We start from the raw sequence: 15,483 nt of genomic DNA, 5'->3' as shown, positions 1-15,483 counted from the left end.
CTATCAAGATCTCCTGCAAGGTGTCATTCAGAGGATTTTAGGGATCTAACTGAAGAACTGGAATTCTTTCTTTCTCTTTTTTTAGTGGGGGAGAGGGAGAGGGGAGGTTGTGTAACTGGGGAGGGGGGGGAAATGAAGCATCCTGTTCCTCTTGTAACAAATCCAGTGTTTGATTTCTTTACCACTTACTTTCATTAGCCTTCTTCTGCTGTCTTTAATTTCTTACGTTAATTAGATTTTGAGCCCTTTTAAGAGTACAAATGGAAGATTGAAATGCCCGTTTTGTTCTGAGCCAATAAGAAAGAGTGGTCTATAAAATATAAATGAATAGTTAGCTTGAATAGCTCAGTAGCCTCAGGGTAAGGGAAACTTCATTATACAGTCAGACATTCTCCACTGTGTGTGTCTTGACTTTGTTGTTCAAATAGTCTGCAATTGTTTGCTCTTTGAGCCTGTTTCTGGCAATGACATATTGAAGTCTTTGTTGTGTAAGTGCTCCTGCAAAGAGTGTATAATGGGCTGCTGAACTAAAATCTCTTCTACCTACCCAACACTTCTGGATACAGTACACACTTTATAAAAAAAAATAGATCTAAAACTGCATATACAAGTTTCACACAAAACTAAGATTCTGGGATTGCTGGCTGACATAATCTAACTTCATAATCTAACTTCATAAATCTGTAGTTTCATTTTTGCGATGAGTCTTTCTGACAACTTCCAGGTCATTAGGAAAATCAGAGGGATATGATGGTATGAAGATGACTGAATGGAAATTTTGTATCTTCTTGTATTAAACCCCTAAATAAATATCCATTACATGAAAATACAGCTTTCCTGAATCACAGCAAAGTTCCACTTAATCCAGTATTGAAAGATGCAGCCAGAGGCTAATAGGAATCCCACAAGTGGGGCACATACTTCCTATTCATTGTTTGCTTCTCCCATAACTTGTATTTTAAAATTAACAACCTTTCTAAATAGATATTCCAGTGGAATTAGTTGTTGCATGAATAGTCTTCTACCTCTCCTTAGGTAGTTCAAGATACGTAGAACCACCCTTGTTTTATCCTCACAACAACTTCCATGAGAAGAATTAGGCTTAGAGATAATGATTGGCACAAATCACCCAGGTGGGTTTTACAATCACATGGGGATTTGAATTCAGGTCTCCCTAATTCCAATCCATCTCTGTATTGTCGCCTGCTTGCACATGGCAACTCAAGGCGGCTTACACAGGTATGCCCATATGAAAGTGCAGTGTTTTTGTCATGTCCCAAGTCAGATATCCAAAGAGATTTGAGAGCTTTCATGTCTTTGTTGACATTCTTACAGCCAGTGCATCACTTCTCAGCTGGATGAGCTCTTATGCCCTCCCACCACCCCAGAAGGAAGAAATGACGAAAAAGCCCTTTTGGAACAACTGGTGTCCTTCCTGAGTGGCAAAGATGAAAATGAATTGGCAGAACTGGATCGAGCTCTTGGCATTGACAAACTGGTCCAGGTAGTGAGCTGCTCAATCTACTTCTATATTTTAAGGCCTGATCTTATGTAACATATAAGCGTTTTTTCCAGAATTGGGAGTGTTTGAAGGGCTGGAATGGAGAATTGCACTAGAAAGAGTGCAATGATAAATGTGAGCACACACTTAAAAACAGAATAAAATACCTCTATAATATATGTTCTTTTATGTTGAGGAACATTGCCTATCAAAAGCTCCTTTAAGATTTTTTTTAACTTATCCTTTCTTTCTTATTGTTTATTTTAAATACTTATTTTTAACCCCATTAAAAAGCCTGGCATTGTCTACGGTTAAAAAAAAGGCATTCCCTTCAAGGCATTCAATTATTAAAACAACAAAAATTTACATCAAGTGAATAGTGTAGAAAAACAAAATAAATTTGATGGGATGAACATTAAAACAGTAACAGAGGAACAGAAAATTAAAAAAACACAGCATTTAACCTGTCTTTAAAAATCTGAGAGGTTAAAATAAAACTTCATCTAGTTTGAAAAGAGACCCAATAAAAATCCCACCGGGCTGTCTCATTGGAAGAAGACATTCCACAGGGGAGATGGGCTTCCATTGAAAAGCCACTGCCCCTTTGCTCACTGCACTGGAGCAGAGGTGCACTGGGACCAAGCCTCCAAATATGTCTTCAGAACATAGGCAGGAATACATAGAAATACGAGTTTGTTTGGGTATTGCAAATCCTCGCTGGGAAAGGCTTTACAGGTTAAATTCAACACCTTGAATTGGGATCAGAAACAAATTTTGCAGCCAATGGAAATCATATTCCTTCTTTCTGATCTTTTTCTATCGCAGAATGCTGATTCTCTGAAAGTAAAAAGTGAAGTGTTTTAACCTGGGTAGCTGTTACATTGAAGTGCCTTTCATAGGTGAAGCACCAACATGGTAGCATTGTCTAAAACCTAATTGCCGATCAGAATTCTCCTGGGAAGGAAAAAAGCATTACATCTGATATAAATTCATGGCCTTGGTGCATGAAGTATTATTATTTATTGCAATCACGGGAGCTAGTCCTTGATTTACGTCCAGTCTCTTAGCAACTGTTTGAAGTTACAACAGAACCCTGAAAAAGTACCTACAACATGGATGTAAACCCTTCCTCTCAATGGTCACATGCTTGGCAGCTGACCCACATGTGTGACCATTTACGGCAGCCCCTCAAAATCACATGACCACGATTTAGGGCATTTTTGTTGAAAATCAGCATGTACTTCCAATTTTCAAGAAAAATGCCCCATAGCAAACAAGAAATTCATTTAATCACCATGACATTTGCTTAATGGTTACGGCATTCTCTTTACAACTGCCATTTATGTTTAATGACTGCTGCATGAAAAGGTCATAAAACTGGGTTCATTGTGTGATGACCTGTTTACAGTTGTTACAACTTATAAGCATAATTGGCAGGGTTCGTTACATTCATAAGTCGAGGACTACCTGTAGTCTAGAAAGATCATGTGTTTTGACAATTTATAGCAATCCAGTTATAAATTCCAAAGGCAGTCGTATTTAGGTCCAAAATTTGTCTATGGTCATGTACAACATTACAAACTAATATCTGTATTTTTGTGCTGGCTGGAACCTCTGTGTAATATATTTTTAAAAATAACCTGTCTTCTAATCCTTCACTTGGCTCCACTTCAGGCCTAATGGCAGTAATCATCTTTGCTATGTATGCTTGTTTATTATTGTTTTATTTATCTGGGATTTTATTTTGTTGCTTGTAAAATAAAAGTTATCCAACATTTGCATATTCATTCATAATCACTAAGAGTGTAAACTATTTGGGATTGTAGCTGCTAGGGAAGATTAAATCTCCATCTTAAAGGGAACTGCAGTAAAAGAAGAAAAAGGTAAAACAGTTGTTGGTGACATGGAGTGTGTGGAGAGTACAGTAATAAACAATTCTCTTGTTCTTGGTAGCAGATTGCAAGAGAAAAAAAGATAGTCAGTCGCATTTATCTAAGTATCAAGACATAGCATTTATGTTGTTGTAAGCTGCCTAGAGTAGCCTATGGCAAGATAGGCAGCAAATAAATTTAACAAATGAATATTGATCATACATTTGCATCATGATATGTAAAACTAATTTAGCATACCAATTCTCAATTTCAAGAATGGCAGGAAAATTTGGTGTGATCGATTTAGAATTGCCTTTCTTATAAATTAATTTCAAATATTCTCCCCAATATTGTGATATTTTCAATTAGCTATACCGACATAGATCATACAGGACTTGAATACGTTTATGAAGAATCTTAAAAAGTTCGGCATGTCATTTTTTTTCTTGCATTATGCCTTTCCAGGAGGAATAAGGCATGAAAGTGTATTTCATTACATCCCAACTCCCAACTGATTTGGCTTTTTTTTTAAAAAATATCTATTACAATAGAGCAGGGCTTTTCAACCAGTGGTACGAGTACCACCTGTGGTACATTGGCACCTGGCAGGTGGTACGTGACCATCCTAGAAAAGACATAGTGGTGGAGGGGAATGAGCTGAACCAGTGGCAGCACCACACAAGCCTGAACGAGAGACGGCTGGAGCTGCAGGGCTGTCAGGGCTCAGCGGAAGTGCCAGGATCAGCGCCAGGCTCCAGCTGGAACTCAGTGCTGATCCTGGCACTTCTGAGCCCAGAAGAAGCGCCGATCAGCTGGAATGTTGCAGCATCTCCAGGGTCTTGTGATTTCCATTCAGATGCTTGGCAACTGATTCATATTTATGACGGTCACAGTGTCCCAGGTCATGTGAAATGACCAAAACCTGCTGCAACCACCCAGCAGATAGGAGGAATAAAAACCAAACACCCCCCCACCCCTGCTGCCAATCCTCAACAATCCTCAACAATCCTCATAACAATAAAAACCTTGGACAGGAGGAAGAGCTCCGCCGGGTGGGCAGGCAGGTGTCTTGTTCAGCTGTGGCTTGGGGGGGCACTTTTTACAGTGCCAATGTAACTTTGAACAGTCACTAAGCAAACTGTTGTAAGTCGAGGACTACCTGTACTTCATCACATTTCCCCATTTTGGGGGTTATGAAGTTTTTGACACCTTGCTAGGCGACTGATGGTACTCAATGTTGCCATATCCTAAAAGTGGTACAATGGGTGAAAAGGTTGAAAACCCATGCAATAGAGATTATAACCTCTCTCAGCCATGATCCCAAACCCTGTATAATTGGCAATGATTATGAATAGATATGCATGTGCTGGGGAGGATGAATTCACAGTCAACAAAATAAATTAATACATAGGAAAGCCAATCTCACGGCTTCCTAACTCACCTATTAGCTATTCTATGCTTTGTTGTTGTTGGTATTCAGTCACTAAGTCATGTCCAACTCTTTGTGACCCCCATGGACCATAGAACTTGTCCTTCACTGTCTCCCGTGGTTTGTCCAAATTCATGTACATTGTGTTGATGACACTTATCTGTTCATCTCATCCTCTGCTGTCCCCTTCTCCTTTTGCCTTCAATCTTTTCCAATATCAGGGTCTTTTCCAATGAATTCTACACTGGATAAAATGTAAGAAATTGCATTTTTTTAAAAAATCAGTGTCCTCTAAACATTTGAGCAATCTGTGGGATGTTTGGGCTCTGCTTAAAGGGATTTGTCTTCTTTCCCTGTTTTCTTTGTGGCGGAGAAGAAGCACTATAAACTATTTCACATACCTAAAATATTTAATTGTTTAATTATTAGGGTGTTGTTGTATTCCTGAATTTGCTTTTAATACAAAGCTAATGTCCCAGCAATGTATTTGGAATTCTGCTGAAACTCAGAAATTTCACCTCATTTCTTAAACAGGGAGGGGGCCTAGAAGCACTGACAGAGAGGTTCCAGCCACAGCAAGTAACACCACCACCAACTCTTGTGATGGACCAGAAACCTGGCATGTACCCTCACCCTTATCCCTCGGCTTCCCCCACTGCCAACCTTGCTGGGCCTTTCCCAGGCATTGTGAGGCAGAAACAATCCTTTGGACCTATGTCAGTCCAGGTCCCATCACCTCGTGGAGCTTTCCCTGCTGTGGGGATGCAGCCGCGACAGGCACTCAATAGGCCTCCAACAGCTCCAAATCAGTTGCGACTGCAGTTACAACAGCGTCTACAAGGGCAACAGCAGGTGAGTCCAATCTCAGCTTGTCTGGTTATTGCCCATAGTGTGCTGGCCAAGCTGAAGTAATTACCTATCTCTTGATAGCCCTACTTCTCCTTTTCCATCAGTCAAAGAATGTTGTTAGCTGCGAAGTCATGTCTGACCCATTGCGACCCTATGGACAACATTCCTCCAGGCCTTCCTGTCCTCTACCATCTTCCGGAGTCCATTTAAGCTCACGCTTACTGCTTCAGTGACTCCATCCAGCCACCTCATTCTCTGTTGTCCCCTTCTTCTGTTGCCCTCAATCTTTCCCAGCATTAGGCTCTTCTCCAGTGAGTCCTTCCTTCTCATTAGGTGGCCAAAGTATTTGAGTTTTAGCTTCAGGATCTGGCCTTCTAAAGAGCAGTCAGGGTTGATCTCCTGTAGGACTCTAATGGCAGAAAGTGAAGAAGAACTAAAGAGCCTCTTGTTGCGGGTGAAGAAGGAGAGTGCAAAACTTGGGTTGAAACTTAACATTAAGAAAACCAAGATCATGGCATCCGGCCCTCTCAATTCCTGGCAAATAGATGGGGAAGAAATGGAGGTAGTGACAGATTTTGTTTTCCTGGGCTCCAAGATCACTGCAGATGGGGACTGTAGCCAAGAAATTAAAAGACGCTTGCTCCTGGGAAGGAAAGCCATGGCAAATCTAGACAGCACACTAAAAAGCAGAGACATCACCCTGTCAACAAAAGTGCGTATAGTCAAGGCTATGGTCTTTCCAGTTGCAATGTATGGCAGTGAAAGTTGGACCATAAGAAAGGCTGAGCGCCAAAGAATTGAGGCCTTTGAACTGTGGTGCTGGAGAAGACTCCTGCGAGTCCCTTGGACTGCAAGGCAATCAAAGAACACATTCATTTACTAATATGCTTGTGGCTGCTCAGGAAATGCTTGAGCACCTATTTGGGCAAGTTTCTTACATACAGCAGTCCCTTCCTTGTCTTGGCACAGACCTATTCCTAAATTTTTTAGGAACACTTTTCCTTTCAGTCCTGGCCTTTCTTTTAGCATGTAAGTAACTAACCACCTCTTCTACCATTTATTCCAATATCTGGCATCTTTAAATTTGGTATCTCCATTTTTTTTTTAAAAAATATCATTTTCATTGAATACATTTTTAACAAGAGAAAGCAGTACAAATATTAGAAAAGAAATAAAATATTGAAGAATGGTGAATAAGCACGAAAGAAAATAGAAAAAGAAAAGATTACAAAGGAAGTGGCTTCCGATCTTTTTGACAGCAGTTTTAAACGCATTTATATTTTACTCTCCCTTTCTAAGGTGACATAATTTTTTTTCTTTCCGTAAGTTAACCTTTCTAAAAGGCCTGGTATCTTTAGATACTGGATTAGAATACCAGAATGGATATCTCTTTCTTCTTCTCTCTGCAGTCTTTCTTCTCACCACTATACATGCTCTGAAGATCGGAAAATAAAATCTATGGCTATTAGACATTGCTGCCCAACAACTCTCAGATATCTAAGTTAGTGTGGGCAATAGAATGAAATGCTGGATGCTTTGGATCAATAATAGCTAAAAAGCTGTAGGTCCCCCAGTCTTGAAGGATGCAAACAGTCAGCTGACCTTGATTTATGTTGCAAGTTTTGTTGACTTAAAGAAATGGTTGAGGTATGCAGTGCAGTTTGTAGAGAGACCAAATCTTATTTGTTTCTTTGTCTCTAGATGATACACCAAAATCGGCAGGCTATTCTAAACCAGTTTGCAGGGAATTCTCCAGGTGGTATCGGCATAAGGGCAGGCATGCAGCAGCAGATGACACCTCAGGTAAATGGTGGAAGTCTTTTGTCCAGGTTGTGTCTCTCAGCACTTGGTGCTGAAAATCATACATAACCACAATATCTATTCTCTGTGAATTTACCTAATCCATAATAAAAATCTCTATGTTGTTCTATGGAGGAAAATGCTACTGTTTTATTTTATCTATGCACTCTGTAAGGAAACATTTCATTTTGCCTCATGTGAATCTCCAGTGATTCAGCTACATTGAATGAACCCACATTCTAGAATTATAGCAGAGGCAGGGGGGAAAAACCTTCTACCTTCTACACCATTATTATATCATTTAAGTCAGTGGTCCTCAGCCTTTTTGGCACCAGAGACTGGTTTCATGGAAGACAATTTTTCCACGGACTGGATTGGGGAGGAGTGCACAACTTAGATCCCATGCATGCACAGTTTTGCTTGCCCGTTGCTAACCTCCATCTGTGTGACCCTGTTCTTAACAAGCCATGGACCAGTGCCAGTCTGTGGCCAGAGGTTGGGGCCCCCTGATTGGCTCGTTGCCTTGGAAGAGTGAGGAAAATTCTCAGGGATGACTCACACCCTGGACTGTATCTCTTTACTCTCCTACCATCCGGTAGGAGATATAGGAGTATAGCCAGCCGTACCAACAGGCTGAAAAATAGCTTTTATCTGTGGGCTGTTAGGCTTTTAAATGGGACATAATCTCTGTGAACTTATGCAGAATTGACTTGGGAGGCCGGTGTGTGGTGTAGTTGGTTCACATGGTGTGGTAGGATGGATTTATTTATTTATTTAATTAGATTTCTATACCACCCTATTCCCGAAGGACTCAGGGCGGTTTACAGGGCAGCATAAAATACAATATAAAAGATAATATAAAATTAAAATAAATTAAATTAATTAAGCCCAACAATTAAAACAATATTTAAAAAGCTAAAACCCCTTCAGTCCAGGCCTGATAAATCGAAAAGCCAGGTTTTCAGGTCCCGGCGAAATGAATGCAGATCGGGGGCAGTCCGGAGTTCCACAGGTAAATCATTCCAAAGGGCAGGCGCGCCCACAGAGAATGCCCTCCCTCTGGGGATCACCCGCCGGCACTCCCTAACCGGCGGCACCCTAAAGAGGGCCTCTCTATGGGAGTGCACGGGACGATGGGAAGTTGATGCTGGCAGCAGGTGCTCCCTAAGATAATCCGGACCCATGCCATTTAGGGCTTTATAGGTCATCACCAGCACCGGAGGGCAACTGGAAGCCAATGCAGCTCGCAGAGAAGAGGCATTACACGGGTGTATCGGGAGACTCCCATCACAACTCGCACGGCTGCATTCTGCACAAGCTGAAGCCTCCGAGTGGTCCTCAAGGGCAGCCCCATGTAAAGAGCGTTGCAGTAGTTATTATTTATTTATTATTGTTCTTTTACCAGCTAAAGAGCCCCAATACCTCATAAGGACGTTTTCCAGATTCTTTATTATTTGAGTTATTTTCTTCCACCTCTGCTATTATTTTTGTAATATAGTGACCAGAATAATAAGTTAATTCAAATGTTGTTGTATTGTTTATTTGCAAATAAATAAATAAAGGGATGTCACCATCATGGTTGCTCCTGAAAAGCACAGTCCTAGCCTAGAGTCCTTGTTAGCAAAGTTTAGGACAAACTTCTGCAACTTGACAGTCTCATCCCACCTCTTGCGTTGGATTACAGATAGTCCTCAACTTACAACAGTTCATTTGGTGACCGTACAAAGTTACAGCGGCACTGGAAAAAGTGACTTATGATCATTTTTTCACACTTACGACTATTGCGGCATTCCCCATGATCATGTGATCAAAATTCAGATGCTTGGCAACTGGTTCATATTTATGACCGTTGCTATGTCCCCAAAGTATGTAATCCCCTTTTGCGACCTTCTGACAAGCAAAGTCAAAGGGAAAGCCAGATTCACTTAACAATTGTGTTACTAACTTAACAACTGCAGTGATTCACTTAACAACGGTGGTAAGGAAGGTCTTTAAATGGGGCAAAACTCCATTAACAAATGTCTCGCTCAGCAACATAAATTTTGGGGCCAATTGTGGTCATAAGTAGAGGACTACCTGTACACTCTTGTCTCCAGTCAGCATAGATGTTGCGGACATAGATGGAGAGCACCTGGCTACATCAGAAACATAGATTTTCAAAACAGGCTGTATGGAGGAGAGACAGGCTTGAGAGCAATAAACTTGGGTTATAAAAGAATGAGTGAGCATAGTGATAGAGACCAAAGGAGGTGTTCTTCTAGACAAGCAGAAGTAGGAACAGCTGATGCTTCTCCACTCCCTCTTTTTTCAAGCTAATAACAACTGCACTAAAAATCAGAAAGCTGGAATTCTTTAGATTATAACTGGAAAAAGAGAGACCCCTCCTGGGGTCAGGGATGTCAAATGACAAACCAGCAGATCATTGTTCATATTCTTTTGTCTTTACCAGAGGAGACTATGTTTCTTCTCCTTCAGTAATGAGAGGAGTTGATTAATGGCTTGGGTCTATTCTTGCTATGTTTCTAGATATTATTGATTTATATTTTCTAATCTCCCTAAGGAGTTGATGAGATCTATAATATATTAAATCTCCATGGATACATAGTTAAATGATATAATCCCATGCTTATAATAAGCCTAATGATATAATAGAGGAGCTTTTCATAAGTGTCCTTGAGCAGAGCATAATAGCAATTGCAGTTCCCATATTCCATGTCCTTCACACAAGTATATTATCTCCATATCTTGAACCTCCATTTAACCATGGTGTTTAACGACCATTCCTATTCTGTTATGGCAAAATCCAGGTAATTAAGCAGTTTTTAAACAGTGCATGAATGAGTAAGGGATTGTGAATAAGAAAAATAGCCATGGGAATAATATGTATACTTCTGTCGTTTGACTCACTTGATTGAGCTCTTTTGATTATTCTGTGCAAGCATCAGTTCCTAAAACAAGCATCTATTCATTTTAATGTCTTTATCAGTAATTTAGCTTTTTTTTTTGCTTGTACATACAAGCTAATAGGTACTATATCGCTACTATTGGTTCCCCTTTCTCTGCACTTTTGCATAAAGAGGTGTGAGAAGTGGTGGAAAACAGAGTGTTGAGGAATGTGACTAGTGAGAGCTTTGTGAAAGTTCCTTAACAAAAGCACTTGGTATGTCCAACCTTTTGAGGAAGTGGCTTTTCATCTGAACACCACCAACACTGTTGTGTTTTCTTCTTCCTCCTCAGCCCCCTCTGAATGCACAGATGTTGGCTCAGCGTCATCGTGAACTTTACAGCCAGCAGCATCGACAGAGGCAACTCATGCAGCAGAGAGCCATGCTGATGAGACAGCAGCAAAGCTTTGGGAGCAATCTCCCTCCCTCAGCTGGGGTTCCGGTGCAGCTGGCAGCTGGGCGCCTTCCCCAGGGTCCCCCACAGCAATTCCCTTTCCCCCCCAACTATGGTACGAATCCTGGAAACCCCCCTACCTCCACCAGCCCTTTCTCCCAGCTGGCACCAAACCCCGAAGTGGCATTGGCCAATCGTAGCAACATGGTGAACAGAGGGATGATGGGAAGCGTCGGAGGACAGTTTGGCTCTAATATGAACCCACAGATGCAACAGAACATATTCCAGTATTCCGGATCAGGTGTGTCTCAGTCTGTATCTTTTAAGGATAGTTTGCTCTGTTGTGACATGCTGAATGTTGGGAAAGGTGATATTTCAGTTAGTTGACACAATTTCAGGATGTGAGGGTTCAGACATGTTCAGAGGTTTCTGGGTAAACATAGAAGTATTTATCCAGAAAGTTAAAAATGATTTAAAAGAGAGGCATAATAGTATCTGCTTTTTCCCTGTAGTCTCTAGTGAAACACATTTAGGGTATGTGTAATACTTGACAGTCCTGCAGAACCCATTAGATGAGAAGTGATACTGAATTCTGAAATGGAGATGTAGAAGTTGAAGCTACATCTAGCAATAGCACTTAGACTTATATATCACTTCACAGTGCTTTACAGCAGGGGTCTCCAATCTTGGCCACTTTATGACTTGTGGACTCCAACTCCCAGAATTCCTCAGCCAGCATGGCTGGCTGAGGAATTCTGGGAATTGAGGTCCACAAGTCATAAAGTGACCAAGGTTGGGGACCTCTGCTTTACAGCCCTCTTTAAGTGGTTTACAGAGTCAGCATATTGCCCCCAACAATCTGGGTCCTCATTTTACCAGCCTCAGGAGGACAGAAGGCTGCGATAACTTTCAGCCAGTCAGGATCGAACTCCTGGTAGTGAACAGAATTAGCCTGCAATACTACATTCTAACCACTGCGCCACCACAGCTCCTGTAGATCCCAAAATCCTTGTGTGTTATGCCCATAGCCACTCCAAAACCTGCAACGTGTTCCAAAAACTGCAGCATATTGTCATCTTAAATGGGACACGAGGGAGAAATATAAAATCTTATGAATTTTATTTAATTTGGCTTACATGAAAGTACATTTAATTAATCACATTTAATTAAAGCTGACAAATCTCTCAAAAGCGAAAATAGAGCTCTTTGTCTGAAAAGTTGCATACTTGTGATTTAAATGAATATCTTCACCATCTCCACCCCACTCCAGAATGCTTGCATCTCTCAACTTCTTGTTATTGTTAATGGGTAGCTACATGTGTTTCAAGCTCCAATTCTAATCCAATACTGATTTGAATAAATCAAGTTTATGGCATAAAATATTGTGGTTGTCATTGTCCTGTGAATTAACCCAGTTACCTTTTGTTGTTGTTTCATTTCAGGAATGGGTCAGCAAGGTGAAGCAGCTTTTGCCCCATCACTAAGTCCTAGTAGTCCCTTGATGTCCCCTCAGATACCTCCATCTCAGAGCCCCATGCTGCAGTCTGCCCCACCCACACCTGGGTATCAGTCACCTGATATGAAGACCTGGCAACAAGGAACTATGGGGAACAATACGTAAGCCTAATTCTCAAATACAGATGCTCATAGTTTAACCTTTAATACCAACTCTTACAAAGCTTTTTTGATATCTTTTGACCAGACACCCCTGCCTGCTCAATAGTTAGACAACTTAGAATTTGCAGTGAGGATGATGAAGGTGATGAACTACCTTGATGCTCCATTCCTCAGAGCACACGGTTGACAATCCTTGAAACCTGTAATCAACTATACTTCGATCCACTTTATTATTGGTTTCCTGGTATTCCTTCAAATATTTTTAGGCTGGACTGGTCAGATTACTGTTATTAACATTTTCTAGATGGTATGATATAATTCACAAATGATTTTCCTGTCTTCTTTTTCAAATTTTATTATTAATTCAAGGTAGGAAAACACTTCAAATGATCATTTCAGATAGATCATAGCAAATCTGTTTTGGATGGACCAGCTAGTTTTGCTCTTCTGAACTGATGCAGAAGGATTGAGAATAATATGTAATTTGTCTGCTGTACAATTTAACATGTTTCTGAAATTGAGCTGGTTTCAAAAGAAACCTATCCCAGTATGTAATTCCTGTTCCTCGTTCTTTCAAATGCAGTGTATACGGCCAGGCTGGGCAGACTCAGCCTTCCTCAGCTCAGCAGGGAATGTATAACAACATGAGCATCACAGTCTCCATGGCCGGAGGAAATGCCAATGCCCAAAATATGAATCCAATGGCTGGGCAAATGCCAATGAACTCATTGCAGATGCCTGGCATGAACCAGCTATGTTCTGAGCAGGTCAGTGTATCCAGATGTGTCTCCCTTCCTCTCCTGTGGACTTAGCCAAAGAGTTGTCTCAAAATATTAGCCCTTAGTAAGACTACACTTGGAATCCTACATACAGTTTTTGTCATCAATTTTAAAAAACATGTAGAAACTCTGAAAAGAAAAAGAGCAGAAAAGAGCAACAAATATGATTAGGCGGCTGATGGCTAAAACATATGAAGAACGGTTGCAGGAATTGGGCTTATCTATTCTAGTGAAAAGAAGGATTAGGGATGACATGATAGCACTGTTCAATATTTGAGAGGATGCCACAAAGAGGAGGGGGTCAACCTATTTTCTAAAGCACCAGAAGGGATGGAAACTAATCAAAAGAGAAGCAACTTAGAACTAAGGAGAAATTTCCTAACAGTGAAAACAATCAACCAGTGGAACGGCTTGCCTTCAGAAGTTGTGGATGCTCCGTCACTAGATGCTTTTAAGAAGAGACTGGCAGCCACTTGTCTGGAATGGTATAATTAGCATATACTGGTTTTTAGCCTTGGAAATCTGACCCTTGTACACTTCTACCCCTTGCTGTCTCCTATTCCTTACTGTAAAGTTTTTTGATGTTCAAGATAGCAGATCCAGTTCTGCTGAAGAATTTAATAGATTTCAAGATGACATGACATGACTGTAAATGTTCTAAGGTTTTGCAGCTTTTGCCTCAAAGCATATCTTAAATCTAGGGACGCAGTGGCTCAGTGGGTTAGGACGCTAAGCTTGTCGATCAAATGGTCGGCAGTTTGGCGGGTCGAATCCCGAGTGCCGCATATCAGAGTGAGCGCCTGTTACCTGTCCCAGCTTCTGCCAACCTAGCAGTTCGAAAGCACGTAAAAATGCAAGTAGAAAAATAGGGACCACTACGGTGGGAAGGTAACAGCGTTCCGTGCTCCTTTGGCGTCTAGTCATGCCGGCCACATGACCATGGAGACGTCCTCAGACAAGCGCTGGCTCTTCGGCTTTGAAATGGAGATGAGCACCAGCCCCTAGAGTTGGAAACGACTAGCACGCATGTGCGGGGGAACCTTTACCTTTACCTTTACATCTTAAATATAAGCTGAGGGTAAAAAAAAAGCATAGTTTATACATTAGGAATTCAGAGTTCACATTTGAAGATTTAAGGTGCTCTTGTCAGGCTTGTAAAGCAAAGGTATAATCTGCCCAGCAGATTTACTCAGTTTGTGCTTCCCTTCCATACTCCGCATATGCCTATAAACAGCAATGAGCAATGCTTAAGTTGTTTAACCCCCATTGAGTTGTTTAACTGCCTAAAATCACTTCAAACAGTGACATGGACAGCATATAAATTTAATAATAAATCAATAGATGAGCCAAAATGCTTTAAAAGACAAAGGACTCCTGCCTTGTTAAAGGGTTGGACTTGAAGACCTCCAAGGTCCCCTCCAGCCTTCTGATTCTATTATTCTAAAGACCTCCAGGTTGTTTCCTCTCCACTGTTTTGCGTATTTTGACAGTTTTTGTAAGCTGCTTAGAGTTGGGGCAGTTTGATGGGGCATAAAATCACAATAATAAATACATGAGTAAGCTCAGAGCTGAGGAGCTGATGGTATTTAAAACAGGAACCATTTGGAACAAGCCTGATCAAGAAATATTGTTTTCATTGAATTATCAAGCACTGCGCTAACTTGCTTTTTCTGTCCAGATACCATATGCAAAGCTTTTCCTCAAGCCAGGGAAGACAGATGTTTGTAGTGAATTGGTCACCTGAGATGATGCCTGCAGCTCCCTTTGATTTTGAGTTTTCATTTGTCTCCTTTCTCCTGTGACAAGCTTATTAAACAATTTTTAATTTCTCATCTTGTGCTGATGACTTGTTGTCTTATTGATGCTGTTTTCAGGTAAACGACCCAGCTCTCAGACCCACCGGACTTTATTGTAACCAACTTTCCTCCGATCTTTTGAAAACAGAAGCAGACGGAGCACAGGTCAGTAAGACATTCCTAAGGCTGAACTCTGTTGGGAAAATTTAAAGTGGTTGCTTTGTACTGCATCTGAGGATATTCTCAGAGAGGCAGTAGGATTCTGGCCACAAACAACAGGGTCAATTCAGTTCCAAAAAACTTCCCAAAGTCTGCCTAGCTTGGAATTGCATTGAAAGTGGGCATCCTTTACACATCCTGAGATTTGCATTGTGACACACTGGCAAGCAGTTTGTTTATTTTCATTTAATATTGAGTGAAAATTTCCAGGACAGATGATTTTGCAAAACAAAAGCCTACCCCATAAGATTCTTCTGATTTTTCAGACAATATTCCTGTCCTA

General features: G+C 40.9%; 1 protein-coding gene across 5 annotated transcripts in view; it reads left to right on the top strand.

The window, feature by feature from the left end:
- Window positions 1-15,483, top strand: part of NCOA1 (nuclear receptor coactivator 1) — a 304,315-nt gene that overhangs the window by 279,499 nt on the left and 9,333 nt on the right. For all 5 annotated transcript variants that reach the window (XM_083348417.1, XM_083348415.1, XM_083348414.1 and 2 more), the window contains 7 exons: window positions 1,336-1,504; window positions 5,336-5,653; window positions 7,352-7,453; window positions 10,688-11,090; window positions 12,232-12,406; window positions 12,990-13,173; window positions 15,060-15,146. In XM_083348417.1, the coding sequence (XP_083204543.1) occupies window positions 1,336-1,504; window positions 5,336-5,653; window positions 7,352-7,453; window positions 10,688-11,090; window positions 12,232-12,406; window positions 12,990-13,173; window positions 15,060-15,146 (1,438 nt within the window). The remainder of the gene's footprint in view (window positions 1-1,335; window positions 1,505-5,335; window positions 5,654-7,351; window positions 7,454-10,687; window positions 11,091-12,231; window positions 12,407-12,989; window positions 13,174-15,059; window positions 15,147-15,483) is intronic.

The sequence above is a fragment of the Vipera ursinii genome (genome assembly GCF_947247035.1).
Source record: "Vipera ursinii genome assembly, chromosome: 1".
NCBI classification, from domain to species: Eukaryota; Metazoa; Chordata; class Lepidosauria; order Squamata; family Viperidae; genus Vipera; species Vipera ursinii.
This window is presented reverse-complemented; position numbering and strand designations above follow the sequence as displayed.